This window comes from Engystomops pustulosus, chromosome 9 (assembly GCF_040894005.1).
Source record: "Engystomops pustulosus chromosome 9, aEngPut4.maternal, whole genome shotgun sequence".
NCBI classification, from domain to species: Eukaryota; Metazoa; Chordata; class Amphibia; order Anura; family Leptodactylidae; genus Engystomops; species Engystomops pustulosus.
In genome coordinates, this window is record NC_092419.1 from 53,207,856 (window position 1) to 53,232,003 (window position 24,148).

General features: G+C 38.5%; 2 protein-coding genes across 3 annotated transcripts in view; both read left to right on the forward strand.

The window, feature by feature from the left end:
• ARHGEF9 (Cdc42 guanine nucleotide exchange factor 9) overlaps nucleotides 1-24,148 on the forward strand; it is a 277,721-nt gene that overhangs the window by 115,758 nt on the left and 137,815 nt on the right. The window lies entirely within an intron of this gene.
• On the forward strand, nucleotides 12,558-13,062 carry LOC140076746 (uncharacterized). Its single transcript, XM_072123415.1, has one exon. It carries the CDS (start codon nucleotides 12,883-12,885, stop codon nucleotides 13,060-13,062), a length of 180 nt encoding a protein of 59 aa, XP_071979516.1. The 5' UTR covers nucleotides 12,558-12,882.

Here is a 24,148-nt window from a genome sequence, read left to right on the forward strand (position 1 = left end):
GAGGTATCAAGAGCATGTACCAATGTAAGGATACTTTGTTATGCTTAGGCACCTATACTTGCTTTGTTGCTTGTCTGTTTTGTGCTTGTGTTGCAGTAATCCCCCCAATATTGGTGCTGCAGGCCTCTCCTGGCTTAGAATGGGTTATCCTACTATTTCGAGGGGACCTATTCCCATTGTACAAACGGCTCAGCCAAAGGATGATGCCTCACACAGCCGTGAAACTGACAGCTGCAGCTAAAAATAGACCCGGCTCCACTGGGCTGCTGGCAACGCTTGGCTCCTGGTGCTGTATATGTGTGTGGAGCTGCACATACCACGTAGAGTTAATAAATGCTGCAATGGGGGAGGAAGCAAGAGCTGGATGCTTTTTAAGGTGTTTGTAGAATAACATTCGCATCTTTTAATTTGCTTTCCGGATTAAATAATTGATACGGATCTTGCATGTATGATTGTGTTTCTCTGCAGCCATAGGCACTCAGCTATTCATATCACATATTACAAATGAATGGTGGGTTAGGCTTTACACAATGTACTAGGAATCCGGATAGCTGTGGTTAAGAATCCAGGCCTGTATCCTGGGAATGACGTTATAGCGATGATCTATATAAAGGATTACCTATACAGAATTTATTTGGCACATCATATAGGAATCTCTTTAACTGCACAGACATTGGGGGAAGAAAAGAGAGAAATAAAGGGTTAGAAGATTATTTGCTAAAGTTCTCCTATACCAATTGTAGAGGCGAGGGCATGTGTGACTATGGATGTCCTGCACTTGCCCATCTACTCAGCAATCCTGCCCACCTTACTTCTTACACTGACCTCCAGATGAAGCATCTGTTGCTAGGAGGAAAATGCTTCTCGCTCTAGTACACCACTATCCCAGTGTTACCATAGCTTTCCTAGTAAAAAGGTCATGGCCCTATGTGATGGTGAAGGATGCAATTACTTCATGACAGCGAGCATTGTGTTCTCCGTTGTATGTACATATTGTGTCTTCCGAGCCCATGTTTTGTAATTAACCAATCACAAAAGGTGATGACACATTTGATTAATACGGAGAAGTCTTGGCTGGTGAATGGGCCGGTGTGAATTAGTTCTCTAGTGTCAGTACAGACTACTCTATCTCTACTATAAGCTGTGATATGGTTTGGTGGTGCTCATTGAACTGGCAATGATAAACTGTCTAAATGGAGCAGTTACCTTATGGGAATATATTGCAGGATTTTGGCAAGGTGTTACGGTACATAGTTTAGGAGCTGTATCACGGAGAAGTGGCTACTTTTAGACATAATATGCTATATTGGTTGGATAATATATAATCCAGAGTGAACGAGATTGTACTGATCCCCCGCAAAGTGTGAATAATCCAAAGGGATTTGCCAGAGTACTCCTTGATATTTGGGATTTGGCTGAGACTTGGAATCGAAATTTGTTTGAACGCTTTGCATAAAAATGAAATTGATAGTGGCTGTTTGGGAAAGCATGCAGCTGAATATTGCTTGCACTGGTGAATATATAATGTGTTTATTGATAAAGATTTGCATGAATCTGTATATCTATTGTTTCCTATATATATATATATATATATATATATATATGTATTATTACTATTATTCATCTCCAAGTGTGGTCCTTGGTTTGATCACTGCAAGCGCCTAGAAAACACTCACTTATTATATATTATACATTATATACGTCAGCAAAGAAATAACTTTGAACAGTACAGTCAAGCTGGTAAGTTCTAGTACTGACCTGCTGTCTCCAACCAGTAATCACTTTATTTGAAGACCAAGTAACTTAAACCTAATTTAGTAAGTAGTAGGAATTGGACTTCTAGATTTTTGCAGTGTGATATAGCCTGTTGTTCCCAATGAGCATACGGCATCTTTGTATTAATTTCCTTTAAATTTTGTGATCTGCTGAATCAGGTGGAGTACAGTGCTTATCACTTCTGCTCATCCAGTAGCTATATACACACACAGTTCCCATTACTTCCTTGCAGGTGGTCCTTCTACTTGTAGAATTTTTCAGTTCTTAGATTGATATATTAAACATTTCACATATAACTGGACTGAGTGCTAACTAATACCAGTGATGGTGTCCATTTTAGTTCCCCAAATATGCCCCTTCCTTAAACAGTTTTTATTAATTTCTAAAATAGACCAGCAGGGGGAATTTATCATTGGGTTTTTTTCTATGTCTGGTGTTTTTTTTTGGCAAAGTTGTGGTGTTTTGCAAATTTTCTTTGCGCCAAATGAACATAGGACAGTGCAAAGACACTTTAAAATGCACCAATCTCATTGTTTGCATAGTCTAATTTTCACAAAACTAAACTGAATTCATTAATTGCGTTTTTGGGAGAATTTTCATTTAGGCGCATGTTTTGGTGAAAGGGGAACATGTGCGCCAAAAAAAAAAGAACATTTTACAACAAACACCCCCCAAAAAAACAAATACAATAACATTCGTAGACTCACTTGATGAATTAGGATAAAACAAAAATGGAATTGAACATAGACAACCAAGCGGTCATTGGGGGTCATTTATCTTTAGTCAGGACATTTGTGCATGTCTTTTCTTGTTTTTTCGGACTTTCTGACTTATATGATTTATCTTAGAGTCTCATATATCAGTTAGCTGTGTCTATAAGGTTTATTAAAAAGACGCGCAAAAGTTGCACATAAGTCTCAAACTCTTCTTTAACTTCTTTTAAAGGTTTTCCTACGCCTGTTCAGGATTGGAGTTTGTTTGAGACTCTTCAAACTCGATTCGTGACATAATTGCATTCACGTTCACATCTGGATTTTAAAGCTATATCAGGCGCAACACTAAAAATTTCTTGAAAAGTCTTAAATATAGGTGCAAATATATTAAATGTGCCCAAAAAAGTAAAAGAAATAAAGGAGAAAATTCCAAGATAAATGTTTCATGTTTATGCTAATTATCTTCAGAGGCTAATCAGGGCATGGAGTAGCCTCTGCAGAGCTGCCCCGCTGTGAATACAGCGGCACGGCCCGCACAGGGGCAGTTGCTCCCTACGTAGTGCTTGCCAGAGGGGAGCTCTGCGCATGCGCAAAAGCTCCTTGTCCTCTGCCGGCTTTACTAATCGCCAGGAGCCACTGCGTCTGTGAGTGCCATGCCGCCATGATCACAGGTGGCATGAACATGCAGGGGGCAGCTCTGCAAAGGCTACTTGGGGCATGGTGTTGTTTTAGCTCTGGAGCTCACAGAGGTTGCTCCATCTTCCAAGTAACTTCTGAAGGTAATTAGCAGAAACATGAAAAAAGCTTAAAAACACATAGGGTACATTTTAGAAATTAATAAAAACTTTAAAAAAGGAATATTTGGGAATCTACCTTCAGGATCTACTAAGTAAGTTGATCCTGATGGTTGATTTCCTTAAAGCAAATGTTTATTTGGATCTTGATGGTTAGATTGTATAACATGAAATAATAAAGTAGCTGATCATATCATTTCCCTTTCATGGGCATGAGATTTTGCTTAAAGCTTTTTCACTCTATGCTTATGATTATGATTTTTTGGGATACATGGTATAGAAAACCATCAAAGCCAACAAAGGGGGCCATAAACTTTCAATAACTGTGGTCTGAACGCTCATTTGTTAGCCAGCTATACTACCTGACTGCACATTATACATGTGTGAGTGTGTAGAAACTTTGGAAGTGGCATATTATCCTTGAGAACAAAAAAAAATCATCTGATAGTTGGCAAATGCCCATAAACATACGGTAGTTGTTCAGTCCTGTTAAAACCAGCAGGTTTAGATATATTTACTATGGATAACTTAATTGGGGAATGATATTGTTAAAAAGTTATGTTACTATACTCAGTAGATCCTAAAGTACCCTATAATAGTGAAACCAGAGTGACAACATTCATGTCCATATGCATAGCATGGTCATAACATGGTCAATAGTTACCATATACTGTATGGTATGTATATTGCTATTAAAACACCCTACATGTCACTGTCTAGCCAAGAAACTAAACGACCTCAATCACTTTGGTTAGAATCAAAGGGAAGTGAATCTTTAAAACTTCTCTTTTACATCTTTTTCCAAAATTTTAATCTCTCTGCTTCGCTAGAAATCTCAAACCTTGCAAATCAATTCTAGCATCTACAGCTATGATATTTCCCAGGTCTGCATGTAAAACAGTGATAGCTGTCCATAAAGTTATAAAACCATCAGTTTATAGATCTGAACAGGTCCAGACAGGTTGTAATGATCCTTTCCTCTTTTATGCAAGATTATAACATCACATGGCCAGTGAGCCTAATATATTCCGGGTGGCGGGTGCAGAAAAGAGGACAATTTTGCATTTTGTAACCTTGTACTGGTGCCTCACTGCTTTAATGAGCATCCAACATGAAGTATTATAAATCATTGATCCCTATGGAGTTGTTTAGCGATAGATTTGTGCACACTTAGGCACAAGAGGACTATCCTCACAGAACGCAATGCCTTTATCTATGTGGGTCACCTATGAGTGACGTAAATGTGCACTGAGTTAGACTGGAAGCTCTGCATTTCCTATCTTATCGGTACTTTCTTACATTACAAAATATATCTATTAGATAAATGCCAGGCAAAGCTTGTCATTTTGGTTGACCATGCTATGTCTATGGTAAGGTAAGAGAAGGAATGTGCAGCTGGTTTTCCACATATATGTATGTATATATATATATATATATATATATATACACTTGGAAAACCTTCCACTAACTATATAGTGGAAGGGTGTAACTTCCATCCTTACTACATGCATTGATATGTGCAAGTGAATATAAAGAGCTGACTAAATGACAATTTATTGTGCTGTGACTATACATTGTACCAACTAAAGAAAGAACAATGGGGCTTTGATAGTGACACAAAGGCACATTTAATGGCTTTCTCTTTATTAGACAAGCCAGAGGACTCCATTAAAGTTGTATTGTTTGGTAAATAATTGTGTAACATAAGTGTCCAGTTTTACACACATTATAAATATAGTATTTCTATAGGTTAACATTCTGGTAACTAAAATGTAAAGCCAATAAGGGTTACTTTTATAGAAAAATCCTTAATAGATGTAATCATGTGAAGATACGGTACCTAATAAATCTAGCCTTAGATTTTGCAGCATTTGACAGTCAACAGTCTGTTCAGTTGGAGCTTGGAGGATTAGTGCAGATGTTTTAGATTTTTCCTTTACTTAATGAGTTACTTTATATTCCATATGTTTTCTTAAAATTATGTTAAAGCATATAGTATGTTATAGCAATCTTACCATAAGGCAGTTGTTACATATACTACATACCGTGTTTCCCCGAAAATAAAACTTCTGTCTTAAGAGGCACTAGGTCTTATTTTCAGGGGATGTCTTATTTTTCCATGAACAAAACAATCAAAAAAATCAACAACTTCTCCAACATCCAAACTCTTTATTTCATTCTGAATTTCTTGTGACTCCTTTTCTATTGGAATCATTGGTACCAATCTCTCATGTTTAGTACGTTTCTCAAATGAGCCCTTCTTGTCAGCACTTCTTCAGGAAGCTGCTTGTAGCATTTGCAGCGCAACAACTATATGATCTACTAATACTAATGTATGGTGTGGGGGAGCTGCTAGGTCTTATTCTCAGGGAAGGCCTTATATTTCTAATCTGCAAAGAGATTTTGCTAGGTCTTATTTTTGGGGTGTCTTATTTTAGGGGAAACGGAGTAGATTCAAAGTTAGATCCATAATAAAAAGGTAACTACCTTTTCAACTTAATAAAAATTCAGAGAATTGTACATGTTTTTGCCCTTGGGCTCTTATAATCCTTCCTCTGTTCCTCCTAATCTGAATAAAGTGTCATGTTACATAGAATCTGTATGAAGAAAGAAGGGTAAGAATGAGTCAGAGCAGCTAGGTTTCCAAACAATTTAGACTTCAAAGATGAGGTGCTGGAAAATCAAGACTGCTTTGTAATGCCTGTAAAAAGTCACACACACAGTACTACTGATTTTTGTTGCAACATGTGGTACCCTTTAAAGGGATTGTCTATGAATAACTTTTTACTAATTTATGTCTAAGGTGGGTGTAAAAAATCAGAAAGCTCTTATAGCCACCCCTCTCTGTGCTCCCATTCAGTGTAGCACCTCCAGTCTCTTTTTACAAGCAGAGACCAGCAGCCATGGCCTGCACAGCAGTTAAACAGCGGCATTGAGAGAGATGAGTATAGCGGTTTATTAGTTTTACAGCCTCCCCAGTCATATATAATTTTTTTTTTATTTCTGAACAACCCCTTTAAAGCTAGCTTCTTGTGTGAAAGGGTGCAGTAAAAGGCAGTATTCAATTAAATAAAATTGAGTAATGGATAAAGGTGTGTAATGTAACTTCTATTTTTGTTTTCCTTGGCAACACGTTTGAAATCCAAAACTGGAGTCTGTTTTAGATCAAAAAATGGTGGTCTATGTGAGCCTGAGGTTTATATATGACAGCAAACCTTTTACCAGAATATCTTCTGACTTAAAAAATCTTAAACCTGTGATTAAAGCTCGTTTTAAAGTAAAATGTTATTAAAGGTACTTCAATCTGTCACTGGATCCGTCTGACCCGTAGTGGCAATCATAAGATCTATTCTGGTCCATGACTTCATATTAAAAGTTAGAACTAAGTGTTTCCTATAACCAAAACACACAACTACTGATTACTTGTTTATATCCTTTGAATTATACATGAATGATCAATAAAAAATAATTTTTATGAATGCTGATTACCATGCTATTAGATTTTCTGTGTCGAAACACTTTCTTGCATCATACCAGTGCCTTCATCAACATTCAGAATCATTTAAGTAGTTTATAATAGTTTGATTTACATTATCTGACTCCCTGCCAGCAGCATGTGGAGAGTCCCGGGGGATGAGGAAGCTGCAGCCTGTGTGTGCCTTTGTCTCCTCATACATTCTTCCCCTTCTCCACACCATTCCCCTCCCTCCCCTGTCTGCTCAATGCACATGATAGGAAGTGGGGAGGCGGGAGAGAGCTGCGTGAGTGTGGAGGAGAGGAGACTGACACAGGCACACTCAGACTGCAGGTGCTCTTCTTCCCAGGGACTCACCACTTGATGCTGACAGTGAGCAAGGTAATGTGAATTAAACTTATATAAACTACTGAAATGATTTAGAATAGCATAGGCTAGCATAGCCACCTGTCACCAACTAAGAATTCCTGTTGACAGGTTCACTTTAAAACAGTTTAGGTTGTTGAAGGATATTCCAAAAGGACTTTTGCATAGTGATATTTGTGGAATGTTAGAGATGTACAATATAATATGGATGTACAGTACAATATCTGCATGATAATGGTACACATCACACACATATTACCCTTGTTTCTTTCTTACGCCGTGATCAATATGGCAACATCTTTATTAATGGTAACAGGAAGGGCAGTATTAATCAATGAGCTACTTTCATCTAATTTCTTTTTATATAAATGGATAGAAGTAATAACAATAGAGTAATGCAATGCATATTGATTTTCACAATAATCTACCAAATAAGCCTAATTTATTAATTTTTACTTACTGGATCATAGGCATTGTGCTACAAATAAAAACCAGGTTAAAATGCTTTGGCTGATTATGGACACTGCTGTGAGATGAAAGAAGACTGTAAAAAGTGATGTTTTTTTGTCTTAAGAATGAACCTTATTTGGAAAATTGGGTCTCCCTGATAACAAAGAGATAACAAGGATACAGCTACTAGCTATCATTCAGTTTCAAGACTGGTCAATAGAGGTCCATGTTACCATCTAAAATGTAGACTTTACTAAAAGTCAAGGTCCACGAGTGGGAAAGTTGCTAAGTACAGTACTTGAATTATTTATTTTGTTGCCCTCCCATAAAATTTTTGTCTCAAGGGAGAAAAAAGATGTAATTTACATTAGAGCTACTTCCTCCTGAAGTAATAGAATTTAACCATGAATATACATATGAGCTACCTACCCTCCAGTAAATGGGCAGCTTTATTTTTAGACTCAATTTCTCAGGGAAGGGGTGTAAAACTTATTCTTGTCTTGATTTTGACACTCTACCTATACAATGATTGTAGTTGTTTGCTTAAAGGAAACCTACCACTTCGGATCTACCTATTAAGGTAGATCCAGTGATAGGTGCATCTAACGTATGTGAGGATAGCCATTTTAGGGCTAATCCTTTTCTCCCCTCTATCTTTTCTAATCTTTAATAGGGGTAATATGCTAATTTTCTAAAGAGGCTACTGGGGCAGGGAGTAACCGGAGCTGAGGCTAGATTACTCAGCTACTCCATGTTCCAATAACCTCTTTGATCCTCCTACCCAAATATTTTCAGCGCGCAGCTACGAGGAGCTGCGGTCTCCGCATAAATGCAGGACAGCGGCTGAGCGATGTTGGCTCCGAAGCCAGTGCTACTGCACATGCATCATGACTGGCCCAAGTGAGGAACGTATACAACAGAATGGCTATTTTTTTTCACCCCATGCTTCTTTGTAACCCAGCGTTCTTCTGTCATGTGATCAGAATTGCAGCTCACTGATCTACAGAGTGCAGGAATTTATTATTCCAGTTAAACTAGTTTTCTGACTTAGATAGATATTACAGAATGATGTGGGCTTTTAGAATCAAAGTCACTTTCTCTAAGCAAGTCTACGAAACAAATAGCACTTAATACTAAACAGTATTTTTCATAAACTGATGGGATCTTTGGTGTTGGATGCAAACTATGATTCTTGGACCTGAGGTTTAGATCGAAATAGAAACAACTGTATTGGGACCTCCTTACTCTTACACAACAAATGTTACCTACCCAACTCTTTTGTTCACCTAGAGCATCTGGTGAAACTTTTGATGACAATTTTTTTCCCTCTCTTCTCATTCCAAGTGTGCATATTTATTGGAGATTTGTTATTAGCCATGATTTACTTACCTGAACTTACTCCTATATTACATAGGACTATGCCCACACATGCCCCTTTATTTGTATTTTCCAGCTGCTCCTTCAAAGCCAAGTTAACTTTATGAATATGCAAATTAGGCTGAAGTGCTATGGGGAGCATTGGCAGAGCACCTCAGGGCTTAAGCTCCAAAACAATAAATGTACCTCTGCTATACTTCCACCACCCCGCACTTTCTCCAATATGTGGAGCCCTGAAGTGCCATAAATATGCACTTTTCAGGTGCCCTGCTAAAGGACTTTTGTCTAAATTGCATATTTCTGAAGTGAAGTTTTGCCACGTAGGAGCAGTGGGATAATAAAAAGAAAAGTATGAGTGGCATGAGTGGGCATAGCACTAAAGAACATAGCAGTTAGTTCTGGTAGGTAAGTGGTGACAGATTCCCCTTATGTGTAGTAGGTTGAATGTGTTGTGTGAACGAATAAGTAGATTTGGGTAGTTACTAAATATTACTTGTTTTCGTGTCTCAGCCTGCAACTTAGCTTGTATTCATTTACGTGATGTACAGACTGATTTGTCTTCACTTAGATCTAGATCTGATACCTACATCTGTTCAGTTGATGAAGGTCCTTATATTGATTTTTTCAACATTTTGGAAGATGGTTTGCTCATGGTTCCTGATGTCACTTTCCTTTTATCTTAAAATGGAGTGAATTTAAATTCTGACTAATGCTGCATATGATTCATCTTATGCTCATCTTTACAAGGCAGTTACTATTGTTACTAGGAGACATGCCTCACTTACACTAGTTTCTGTAACTTCTTATGTAACAAAATAAACTTTAGTCTCTTCCAAGTTTTTACTTTCTTTGTTATATAAAATGACTATTTAAAAAATGGTCATTTGGAGGAATTTTATAATTATCTGCAATTCACAAAGGTGTTGGAGAAAGATGTAATTTCCCTCTTATATCAACAGTTTTTTGGTCTCTTTTGTCTGACAGAGTTGTTTTATCTGACAACTTTATGCAGCTATGTGCTATTATGGCAGAACTGTAAAGAAACCTGTATATAATGCTCTTTATAACTCTTTATAATGATTTATAATGATATTTGGTCATTTTGTGATTAACACTGCCCTAAAGGGACTAGATAATAATATTGCTAAACGTTTGTTGGAGAAAAAAACCATGATAATGAAAAATGACCACCGTACTGTGAGGGGCATTTATCATTTTTTCATATGGCACTCCCATAGATTTTAATGGGGAGAGGCTGTGCATGCATGGCAAACATGGCATTTAACCTGAACATGGGAAGTGTAGGTCACTAGACCCCTGTCCTGGAGGTGGTTCCCAGAGACCCTGATGATCCTCTATCATTGAGAATGTAGGAGGAGGTTGTCCTACTAGGTACATTCATTCTTTTTGACAGAACATCCAGCACTAAATTGTAAAATGTTTTAAATATTATAGTTTTTTTATAAAAATAATGACGGCAGTACTGCACTCTGGCATAATCCATGCCATAAAGCTACAGCATTCTGTTTCATCTCCACAGTTAAATAACATGCCGTTGCATTACCTGACCTGATTTTTGCTCTTGGGCTTGTATAAATCTTGCTTATGTGGCATTTTAGTAGAACATACCCCCTCTCATTACTTGGCCTACAAAGGCAACCTGATTAGAAATGTAGTCTGCTGTTGCAATACATATTTTTGTCGCAACCTCTTTTTCTAAGTGTTTCACAATGCAGTGTTTCCCATAGCAGACTGCTGAATGTAATTAGGGTGTTTCAGTAGCTGTTTTTTAATAAGAAATTGAGGTTTTTTTATTAGACCGCATACAGTTTTCTCTTATGTATGGATGTATGGTGGGTGCCTATGAAATTTAGTTCAAAAATAGCATAACCACTGTAAAATTGTCTATTGCAAATATGGGAGTAAATATGAGCTATTAAAACCATTCCTAGAGAATTCCAAGTGATTGTAATAATTGTTTAACTCTAAACTATAGATTTTGGTCTAAAAAGTCCTAAAAGCAAGTCACCTTGGGATTATAGTTTTGCAAGTCAACTGCAAGTCCATATTAAATGTCCAATAAATTAAAGAAGTGGAAGAAAATGTTTGACAAAAAATGTAAAAATGTGCATTCTGCAACCGCTTCAGCAACATTGGTCCACATTTATCAACCTGTGCAGTTTTTGTTAACTAGTGCAGTCTGTACTATGCACAGTTTGCTTGTGGAGTGTACAGAGTGCGCCGGATTAGTCGAAACTGGTGCCCGACCTTTATTAATCTGGCACCCCCTGCACTGCTCTGGAAGTGCGCACCATTTTTTTGCTGCACTTTGTTCATGCTGCAGTATTGTGGGGCACGTCAGTAAATGTGGTGCACATAATAAATGTGGTGCAAACTCCGACTAAGTACTAACAAACCCCTTTTTCGGACACAGTGTAGCAGCGACACACAACTGGTGCAGACATGTTATAAATACAAGTTCAAGCAGTTTGCACGTTCTTTTCAGTGCAAAGTCCAACAGAAAACTGGCACAAACACTTTAATAAATGTTGCCATTGCCATTGAGTTCCTTATTACATACCAAGTTACTGGATTTATCTATTGTTATAGAATGTGCAATTATGAGGAAAGATGTAATATAGTTCCTTCACGTACAAATAGGTACAGTTCATATATACTTGTGTTTAACATGTGTTTGTGAACCATACTCCAAACCTGATCCTCTGGCCCAGACATTTGTTCGATTACTATACTGACTAATGGTTTATTTTTGCCAAAGTCTAGATCCCCCTTATGGGGGTTTAAGGTTGAATACACTTAGACAAGTCTGAAGAAGTAGCCCAAATTCAGATCTGTCCATTTGTACAGTGGGTCCATGACTACTGTCTTCAAATACAATGCTGCTCTAGACTTGTTGCTAGTAGAATCTGCAAACAATATCCTGATCAACCCCAGGGTATAATATATGGGTGCTGATAGTCCTAGAATTGGCAATACAAAGAAAATGTAATGGAAGTGTTAATGGGCCCAAGGGAATCTGAAGGATGGAGCTTCAGGAATGGCTTTGGCCATTCTCAAATGCATAGAAGTATATGTCAGGCCATTTATAGGAAGCTACCAAACATATTGAGAGGGCTGGAGAGGGGCAGAGCCTCCAATGAAGACTGATAAGCAGCAGTTTTGATAAAACTGAATCATCATTCTAAAATGAATGTCATGTAGAAGAGAGAATTTAGATAACAGATGCCTTATTGGTGAATAGTTTTTGACGACAGCAATGCAGTGAAGAGACTAAGACCCGTTGATTTTATTCTGTTATAGTGATTCATGTTGATAAACACCCCCTTCAGCTCTCTACTTTCCACCCCCTTGCCCCCCTCACACGTTCTTCTTAGTCGTGCCCAGGCACTCCTCACTTGCTGATATAAATGGATGCTCTGTATGTACTGCAGCAGCTTCATCCATCTTATCATAGCCAGTGTTGCCTTGAAAAAAGGGATTAATCGCCATCCTTGGTCCAAGCTATGTGATTGACAGCTAAATCCCTATGCCTCCTGCTTAGCATGCGTCCAGCCCGCCTTGCATGACACTGCCACTGCCTCTCTCGCAGAGCCGCAGCAGCACCAGAAGCAGCTTCCAAATCTGTGGAGGGCTCATCTCATGCACAGCCCTATCTGCACGCAATCCAATTAAAACACAGGAGAGACACTGAGACACACGCAGCTCCACTCTCTTCCTTCTTCCTTCTGCAAAAGGTTTCTGCATTTTCGAGTCCCAGCTGACGTCCCCCTCTCTTCACTCCATAAGTGCTTTTAGCAAAGGCGTAAAAAAAAAAGAGAGAGAAAATTAAGAATAAAGAGGGGGAAACAAATTACGCTGAAGGAGTCAAGAGAAGCTTTATGTCCCCCTTCTACTCTATCATGTTGGATGTATGGACAGTTTTGCAGAGCAAAGGTTGACACCTCAAAACCTTCCGGCCCCCCGCCTCGACCATTATAATGTATTGCACTGCACTATGACCTTGGATGTCCAAACTGTGGTGGTTTTTGCAGTGATCGTGGTCTTGTTGCTGGTGAACGTGATTCTTATGTTTTTCCTGGGCACTCGTTAAACGGATTTCTCCCTCGGAGCTGTCGCAAGGAGCCTGTGAGAGAAAGAGCACAATACAGTACCGAGCTTGCAATGCCATTGAGCCTCATCATGGACTCGCTGTGATATGTATGACGCTGCTATATTATCTCTGCCTAAATCTTTTTTTTTGTGTGTGTGTGTCATATTAAACCCCTGCGCTGCGCTGTAGGTGGGAAGGGGGTGGGGGTCTTGTAACGCATTGGCCAGCAATGCATGTAACCCCCTTCTTGGAGGGTTAAGACTTTCTAGCGCGGTGTAATCCATCAGTGTTCTGTCTTACATGTGTATAAATAGGAATGAAGTCTGTAGAACCACAATGGAAATTATTGGCATCTTCATCCTTCCCTTTTCTATTTAATCTCTACTTAGATAAGCACATTTCCTTTAGCAGTGGGTGACAAATCTCTGCTCAGATTGCCACAATTTTCTTTCAAGTCTTTCTCCTCCACCAATGCATTTAGCAATGCACAATTATCATGAGATGAGGGGGGTTGATTAATCCTGATAAGTAAATGAGAAAATCCCAATGCTGTACACTATCAAAAACAAAAGTTCTATACAATGGGGAGGGGGCACAGAGTGGCATAGCAAAGCTGACAATGCCCCAATATCTCAAATGAGTTTTTAAGTTGGTATCCAATGTACGGTAAAATTTAAGGTTTTAGGACTGCAGATAAACCTATTGTATTGTACTTGAATTTACTAATCCCAATGCACAAACAGTTAAATGACTAATTCAGCTCTAGAAATAGTAATAATAATAATCTTTATTTACATAGCGCCATCAAATTCTGTAGCGCTTTACAATTCAAATAGTATATGTAGTAATATGACCTGCATGTAGAGCCAGTAGAGCCCAGGTTCCCCTGATAAGGGGGCAATGTGCTTTATCAGCAAAAAGAGATTGGATCTAGAATTGGGTTTTTATTTAGAAAAGCAATGCAGACCTTTATCTTTGCTCAGTACACAGCTCGGACGCACTGGGTCTGTGACTCGAATCCAAAATGCAAGGTTTATCAGCCCCCAGCTACTCTTACACTGTTATATGTGGCCTGAGCATTGGCTTTACAGCGGGGGTTTCTATTGACATGGTAACAATGCTGTGACTACCATTACTGGCTGTCTCTTACTCCATCTGTCTCCATGTTGCCAGTGACAGTGCAGCAAAAGTTTGTGTGCCATAAATAGCAGTCTTCATTTGTTCGAAATGATTATCTGCAGTTTGGAAAAGTAGAAATCATGATATATGAATATTTATGGAAGGGGAGAGATAATGAAAGCTTCACAATTCATCTGAATACAGAAAAGGTGTGAATTATTTAAGGTGTCTATACTGTATGTGCAGAAAGGATATCAGCTACTATTATATGATATATTGTAATTAGTACTGTATGCTGGTAGATGGTCATATGATACACATCTCTAATGTGTGCACTCAAACAGATAGATGTGCATAAGATATTGAATAGATACAGGTTATAAAAAAAGTAGATACCAGGGACATAACTATAGCGGTAGCATCCTTTACAGGTGCTATGGGGCCCGCAGTGTTAGGGGGCCCCGGGGACAGATGTGTGTAAATGTATTTATCATTGCATAAATGTGTGCGTATAAGTGCGTATAAGTGTACAAATGTGTGAGTATACAAATATGTATATTTTCTGATGGAGCAGGGGGGCCCATTTAAAGTCTGCTATGGGGCCCTGCCTCTCCTATTTACACCCCTGCTAGATACATGGATAGATAGGTAAAATCCAAGAATGAAGCAGCAGTCCAGATCCAAGCAGATAAAAGTGAAGTAGAGTTTATTCCAAAACTGCCAACATTTTGGTGTGTTACCACCTTTATTTTTCTATGGATAGATATACAGTATAGATAGGGCACATACAATAGATACATATATACTCAACATAGGTAGATAGGCGGAGCACATACAATAGATGCAAGACGGATAGATAAAGTAGCATTCTATTATAAAAGTGGATCACAGATCGTCCAAGGTCCCCCATGGCAGTGTCCCATTGAAGAACAATATTTTAAATATGAAGCTATAGTCTGATTTGGATTAAATATATAAAAAAAGAAGAAGATCCTTAATTTACACATGCAGCATTTCAGCCCAGCTCCTTGTACACATTCCCATAGGAAATCCCACTGTTGCATCATTGGATTTGAGTTCACAAGCCCCATTTCAGAGGAGTTTTAGGAGCTGTAGTGTTGGTCACACATATTTACATTTTCAGCCCCATAGATATAAAATGAAATGGTAGTGCACTGGTTGGATCAGGCTCCACACCTCAGAGATCATGGAGACATGTGTTACATTTATTCTCTATCTTCTGTATAGGTAGGTAGCACCGGTACTCTAACTAATCACAAAAATGGTGGTCCCTGGTTCCACATATTAGTGGCATAGATGTCCTAAAGGTATTCTGCCGCTTCATTAATCATTTGGGACTGCAGTCAAGGTACCAAGTACATCTCGAGCAGTAGCATATAGCTGAATGGAGGACTTGTTAGCCTTTGCATTCACTGCTGTATTTAGTTGTTGTAGAAGATGTTTCAGGAACCGGTAGCCAGTTCTCACTATTCTTTGACATATCCAGTAGATAGATAAAGACAATATGATTTTTATTATTATTATTATTATTATTATTATTATTATTATTAATATGGAGAACTCAGTTGTTTGTATCTCCATTTACACAATGCACACAGTAAATGATTGTGTTATCCTCTGTAATGGGGCATCCATTGAGTGTGCTGCTGTGCTGATTGGTCTAAGGGGTCTGTATATCATGTCTGATGTGCATAGATGCCTCTGGATGTTATTGTAATATGTTGACAAGCATGCGTCACCTTACCCAGACCTACTGGTTTGTTATAAACACCTGAGTGAAGTTTTTTTTCAAACCAGATCTGAGTTTGTGAAATTTGGAAGAGGTATGTTTCTGGCTTGAAGCATATGTGTTGTATATAGCACTGCAGCAAATCCTTATAAGTTGCTAAGTTGCATAAATGTCTTAAGACTAAAAATAAATCTTCATGCAGAAAACAAGGTATGTTTTTTTATCCACCCCCTCATGTTGGTTCGATAGTAATATTTTTGCTGGCTTGTGCCCCCTCTGTTGCACCAGTTCATGGCGGTGTAGGGATGTGTCTGTGACTTACAGCCTACTTCATTGAAGAAGACACTAGATGGAGTTGGGAAATAAAGCAACTGAGGCATCCAGGGTATTATGACTATTTGATCTTAAATTAAAGTCAAATTCAGTTTTCTAGATGGAGCAGAAAGTATATCAGAAAGTGGATTGATGGAATATAAGAACCATTGAAGGTAGGTTGCCCCCATAACTGCTCCTCCTGGGGAACTGAGCATTTCTGCAATCTGATGTAATGGGTCAGGTTGCTTAGTGAACCATACTAGATTTCAGACTCTCTCCTGCCCCCAGGCATCGAAATTCACTCTATACTCTTTACTTAGTTTCTATCGATTTCCCAGAAAATGAAGTACCAAATTAAATATGATAAGCTTTGTCCCAGTGTCAGCGCTAAGCAGGAACACTTCCACATGTGGCGATCGGTGTGATGTCCTGACCGACAAATTGGAAAACTGAGCCTGTCCGCAAATAACAAGATCTCTCCTTCTCCCCCCATTAAAGGCGGCAGCGCCTGCAGATACAGCCAGGCCTTGGGTTTTGTTAGCTGACTGTAGTCATGGTAATAAGTTGCCAGCTACCTGATCTGAAAAGTGTTCAGCAGAATTATAATCAACTGCATCCCAACTCTTGTTACCTGGTGTTCTCTGTGAGTCAGATTGCGGCAAGTGCTATTCAATATTTTAACTGCTTTGAAACCAGAAAGACCCATGATGCTTTGCAAACCAAAGATTTGAGCTGCAAAGAGGCTGCAGGTTAATGCATCCAATGTATTCAACTTAATTACTCTTTTAGCATACGTATATATTATCTAGTATCCCATAGACTTTATACAGTATATCATGGCAACCAAAATGCAGATTTCAGATTGAGCTCCAATAAGATTGAAGCACCATGCCTATTCCTGTAACATCACGTCAGCTATTGAAATGAATTTGGCTGGTATAAATCCATAATTTACTTTTTTCCAAAGTGACAATAGAGAAATTGGGGCGTAACACAGGGACGTAACTACAGTGGTAGCAGCTATAGCAGCTGCTACGGGGCCCACAGTGTCAGGGGCCCCATCATCTGACCTGACAAACTAAAAAGTGGAGCATGTGCACCATTATATACATATTATGCTGCACATTGTACATATATGTGATGTATATATGCTGTATGTGTATGTATATGATGTATGGTGTGTAAATCACACAAGTGAGTATAGAAATAAGTATATTTTTGAAGTGGAAATGGGGGCCCCATTCAGAAGCCTGCTATGGGGCACTGCCTCTCCTAGTTACGCCACTGCTCATACAGCTATCACCCGGTGGGTAATGTACCTTAGTGTGAACTATCTACTCTATCTACCATGTACTAACCCAGACTTGATATCAAGTGCTTGTGAAAACAGCAGTCCATATGTGTCCTTAATGACTATGATTCCTATCTTTTATTCAATCTTGCTTCTAATATTTTTATGTGCCTTTATTTACTTGCACAATATACTCCACTGTAAAAAGAAGCATCCTTACTTACTCTAGAAAAACTATTTCAGTAGAAAACCTTTAGTAAAGTCTTTGAGAGTTGAAGCCAGAAAACTTTAGGAACCAGTTAAATGGAATCTACCAGATCCAATCTCAGCTCTGAAACCGAGTTGTTTAGGTCTTTATCTATATGTAAATGAGCTTCTAGATGCTTGGCTGCATCAACTGGTCCTTCAGCTTTCTTCATTGCGCCCCTTCTTTCTATGAGGTTTGTAGATCATTTTGTAAAGGGGTGCACAGGAAAAGCATGCCTGTAAAGTCCTTTACACAATGCTATTTAACTTGTAGAATATTGCCATGGTGGTAGACTCCCTTTAAGTACTACGACTACTCTGCATGGAAATGTGCCCAAAATTGGCCATAGAAAACAGAATATGGTGTAACACATAGAACACATAAATGTGGCGTAAACTCCGACTGAAACATGCCACTTTGGGTGCACAGTTTTCGAAAGTGTCATACTGTGACACAAAAGTGGCGCAAATGCTTCATAAATACATATGCAAGCCGTTCTTTTTAGTGCAAAGATAGACAAAGAACTGGCGTAGACACACTGGAGCACATTTACTTACAGAGTCACTGGAGTTCACAGAAAATGCATTGTCCGTGTATAATGAACGGTTCACTAAGATTATGCGCGCAAAGTCATGAATGTGTCACTTCCCCTCTCAGGTACGACAGAGTTCACCATAATTTTAGTGGTGCATCTTAGGGCAAGGGCTTGTAACACAATTTAAAAGTTAAATACTGCGCTTGATGGGAATCAGTCGGAAAGTCCGATGGCACGCCCCCTAATTTGTGTCGAATGGAAGCCAAAGCAGCTGCACCACAAAAGGGTCACGTCGTGACACAATCCCAGAGCACAATCTTCTTAAATACCTGTGTAAGCCGTTTTAGCCCCATAAAAGGTGCACGTGCGACCCTTAGTAAATGAGCCCCAATTATATATTTTGGCCTATGAGTGATATGTGAAGGCAGTTCTGACTAGGATATGATTTATTTTTTAACAAGTCGGTTGCATGATCTGTTAAAATAATGGCAGCCGACTGATGTTTGGATGACACACGGACGATGTTCATGTGCCCTAAGGGAAAATGTACATACTCCACATCTATGATTGACTATGCACAGTAGAAAGCTTTCAACACTGTGTTATATAGCTCCTGTTCAAAGTCAAGATATCCTCATACACATTAGATGGGAGACCTATCCTGTCAAATTTTATCTATTTGAAACCCAATAGCCAAGACAACAGCAACTTGCACATTACCATGTGTTTATAGTAGATTGTAGTTTTTATATATAAGGACTAACTGCAATGTGAACTATTTTTGTGTTGGGTGCATACAATGGGGGAGATTTACTTACCTGGTCCATTCGCGATCCAGTGGCGCGTTCTCTGCGGTGGATTCGGGTCCGGACGGAATTCATCAAGGTAGTTCCTCCACCGTCCACCAGGTGGTGCTACTGCGCTAAAAAGCATCTGAACGCGTTGGAGTTCACCGGGCCAGACCAAGTGAAGGTAAGCATGTCCCAAGTGACACATTTCTTTTTTTAAATGCGGCGGTTTTTCCGAATCCGTCGGGTTTTCGCTCGGCCATGACCCCCGATTTCCGTCGTGTGCATGCCGGCGCCGATGCGCCACAATCCAATCGCATGCGCCAAAATCCCGGGGCAATACAGGGGAAATTGGCGCAAATCGGAAATATTCAGGTAACACGTCGGGAAAACGTGAATCGGGCGCTTAGTAAATGACCCCCAATATCTAAAAGAGGTGCGGCCACACATCGGTAGGGTCCTGCACGGGCCCAGATACCCACTCCAATATAATGTGAAGAGTAAAGCCCGCTCACGGTTACATACAGTACCCTGTGCATTTAATAATTTGTATACCCAGTGACAGAACCATTGACATAACTGATGTTGTGTTGTGCAGTCACATTTTGTAGAATTTTCCTAATGGACCAGGCATTTTTGTACCTGGTCAAGGCGTTTTGGCAAATTCGATTGAGTTGCTTGACTACCTTTTCACACTATAATACAGTTTAATATATAAAATCTAGAAACCTAAGTAAGTTTTCTTGCCATGTAAGTACATTGCTTTCATTTTGCAATAAGCCAACGTTCAACCTTGTACAGAGCAAATCTACATTTCCAATGGCAACTGTTATGCCATTGTTTTGGTTCTACCTTATAATTGAGATGCTTCATAAATGTATTTCGGGATTCAGCATGCTTACTTCTGACAGAACTTGCAATTTGGACATACACTTGCAATTTTAAAACCTCTACATACAGTAAAATAGTAGACAGTGCTATATTTTCATTGATGTTAATGGAGAGAACATGGGAATTAACAATACTCTCTAATGCTTTCCAATGCACTTCCCGACTCACCAAGCTATGGTATAGTTTCATCATGGTGCATTCAGTGTATAAAAAAATGTGTGATCTAGCACCCATTCCGTTGCTAATAGGGTTTTTCATAACTGTATATTGACTTTCTAATAATAATCTCTGTACATCTAGGGGCAGGTTCCGATGTTGATTCTGAGCATTTTTTCCAAGGAGATGTGTACGGCTTTTCTCCCTTTGCTGAAACCTGTTGCCATGGCAATTTGCATCTCCCTATAGACACTGCAACACAAGGTAGCTGAAGACGTATTCACAGCATCTGCACATGGGAGCATAGCGTGCAATTGTAGTGCTATCTTCCAGACACAATTTGACTCCTCTTGTTGGTGCTTCGGTAGTTTTTACTGATTGGAGGTTTTGTACTCTCTTTAGGAGAATTTGGAATATATGGGTTTTTTGGGTCAAGTTGTAGCCTACTGCTTAGAAAAGGTTGCATGTGGGACAATCCCTTTAAATATATACAGCATCGTTGTGACGGTCATCGTCATATGACCGTCGTCGCCATATTCCATTACATCATTCATCGTAACATTTACTACATTTAGTCAGATAAATGAGGAATGTGCAGAACAAGGCTCACATTGTGTCATAATGCAGGCGGCATGACAATGTATGACTCTCCAAAAATATATAGCCTCTATGCTGTTTGAAGACATTGTGCTGTGAGATAAGTTAGACAATTGGTCATTGTTGACCAGACTTAAAAATTAACACATTTTTGCATTTCATGTAATAGTGGTACATCTTTAACAATACAAGTCTGTTGTATCCTACAAGCAGCGATGTGACTGGCTGGTCAGTATACAACAAGAGCAGTATACAGCGGCTCCACATTATAGCCGTCGTGTAGTACATTGGCTATCTACGATGTCTTCTGGGACCTTTGTAGAATAATATATAAGATCTTATGAACTTAGACTTTTCTTGTGGGCTGAGAATAGAAATATTTTAAAAAATTGACTCAAATACTTTGGTGTTATGCCAGTTTATGATGACTTCATTAGGCATAGATAGGCAGACCACAGAATATGTACAGGTCCAGTTTTAAGTGAAGCTCCTTTGATCCTAGACAAAGTCTTCTTTGCTGTCTTTGGCAAATAACTATTGAAATCAGCTTTCCATTCTTGTTACATACAGAAATCCTTTCTTCTAAATGTTTCCACATTGCCACGTGTTTATTTAGGAATAAAAGCCTACAATTACATAGTTTTGCACCTGCATGTGCACCTGCAATATTGACACTTAGAATAATGAACATTCATTCAGTGACTAACTTTTCTAAAATATTTGCATATTAGCAAGGTAGAATTTTTGCCTTCAGAAAGGTAAATAATTACGGAGGACTAAAATATGTCATCACTTCAAACCAATATTTCTTTCATATCAGAAAATCTGCTTCCATTGTATACTGTATGTGCTCTTTGGAGATTGGGTAGAGCTAAACGTATATATACATGTTACGTGTCTACCTTTTGCGTCATGCATGAATGAATCATGGTGTTGTAATTCATCCACTTAGTGTTCAGGTATAACATAGTTTTGATTAAATTATTCAGTCATTAAAGAAGAGTTTTTTTCCGTAAGGGATTTTCTGACATATGTAAAGGCAGAGAATGTTGGAAAATTCCTTTATAGACTGGTCAAATATGGAATAACTTGTGTTTAAAATATTTTAAATAACATGTATGAATGATGTCACAGCTGCACAAAACTTGAATACATTAGTATTGAGGTACTAAGTAATGTTTGAATGTGATTTCTAGTACCTACCCCTTCTATCTAATTTTATGTTTACCACCCCTCCTACTTACTAAACACCAAATTGTTTTAGCTTGACACTTCCTACATATCAGCTTGAGCAGCATCATATGTTGAATTTCTATTTTGGTCTGACACGCTAATTAGGAAAGACAGATCCCAAAGCGAAGCTGAACTGTCTGAACTTAACCCTTCTGCTATAAATTCTCTTATTAAATATTTCTGTAAAGTCTACAGAATACACATTCATATATAGTAGCATCACATATATAAACCATATCAATAATCAACATAAAAGTGATATAACAAAAAATAAATCCTAGAAATGTATCTTATTATTACCAGTTTCAAGAATGGGATTTTACTCATATACACATGACTGATAGCCTGTATAATGATGTGACACTCCCATTGCTGGCTCCTCTATGTGCTTCTAACAGCTAGTGGTGACAGAATTTGTTACAGAGGCCTGATGACAGTGTATAAGTATACAAGACATCTTATGCCACTTTCACACGGTCAGTATAAATTCAGTATTTTGCATCAGTATTTGAAAGCCCAAGCCAGAGTTGGAACCTATCCAGAAATAGTATAATGTAAAGATTTTCATGTCTTCCTTAATTTGGATCCATTTCTGTTTTTTTCTGCTAAATTAAGATCAAATACTGACCATGTGAATATTGCCTTACAGTCTTGGCTGCTAAATGAAATGAAATTTGATATAAATGTGATTACAGGTAGTCCCTGCAGGGTTCTGTAGTTCTGTAGGTTTGTTTTAAGAAGAATTTGTATGTTAGTCGGAACTGTATATTTTATAATTGTAACCCCAGTCAAATTTTGTTTAGTCTCTGTGACAAGTGGATTTTAAAAATGTTGGGTTGTCATTAGAACCAGGATTAACTATAAAGCTTCATTACAGACACCTGTGATAACTGTTACAGCTGTTTATTGTAACCTAGGACTAAAGTACAATAAATTACCAACATCCAGAGGTCCGTTTGTAACTAGTGGTCATGTGTAAGTCCGGAGTTCTTAAGTAGGGGACCGCCTGTAATTGTAATGTGATTCAATTATTCTTAAAGAATTGTAGAATAGACCAAAATCGATCATGATAAACCAGGGACACTTACTCATAGATCCAGGTCTGTGACTCTGCTAATCTTTTTATATTTGTTATCCATGGTCGTCTTCCTTCTTGCTCATGAGCATAATTTTAAAAGTTGATTTTAGAAGGAAGGAGGCCATGGCTAAGACATATCAGAAGATTACTACAGTCACAGTGCCTGGATCTATGAGTAAGTTTTTATCATGCTTGATTTTCCATAAATAATTAAAAACAAAAATGACTAAAACTTATATCTTAACCTCTTTAAAATTATGCATATGAGTCTGAGGGGCTATCCCTTTGTGATCTGGCTTTATCAGATTGTTACACAGTCTCATCCTCGCCCTTTTCCCTCTGCACTTGTGAAGTGAGCAGGAAGTGCAGGAAATATTACATTGGGAAGGGTTGGGGTAAATTAAGCATTTTTCGTTGTACAGCAATTTTAACATCAATTTTTCAAAGTATGGCTGTATATTCCAGCAGAAAGGGTGAGGGTTACAAAGCCATACCATTGCCACTGCTTTTAAGTTGCAGTCACATGAAAAATACTTTAAACATTCGCAGTATTATTAGTTGTGTCCTCAATAATTCCAGATATATGAACATTATTTATTGTTGGATATGTTTGTGTGATATTATAAGATGTTGGTGTATTAATCTAATCAGGTAATTGGATTGGTGCATACATCCCATGTGATTAAGGTGCTCCTCTGTTGGTGAATTACAAGTAGTATATCTGGTGTCAGCTGAGTATTGCCAGAACTACAGAATAACTAATAACTTCAGCTGAGCTTTCAGTTCTCTATATAAATGCTGTCTCTCATTGCGTTGGCTAAAGAACAAATTGTCTGTTTGATAATGCAAATTCATGTACATCTGACCTACTTATGGTATTTCCATTGATATTGTATTATAATGTCTCCTGTAGTAAGAATTGCCCAAGAGGCAAGAAGTCTCATGGATATATTCCTATGCTCTTTCCAGCTGCTATTAAGCCACAATCTCCTTATTCCTCTAGTGTGTGTGTAGATTATCAAGAAAGCAGCTAAACTCATTATGGCTTGAACTCCATGGACACTTGGTGGCTTGCTAGTCCACTGT

Bases quoted from the DNA above. Each gene is read 5' to 3' on its own strand.
- LOC140076746 (XM_072123415.1), top strand. From the start codon at position 12,883: ATGGACAGTTTTGCAGAGCAAAGGTTGACACCTCAAAACCTTCCGGCC.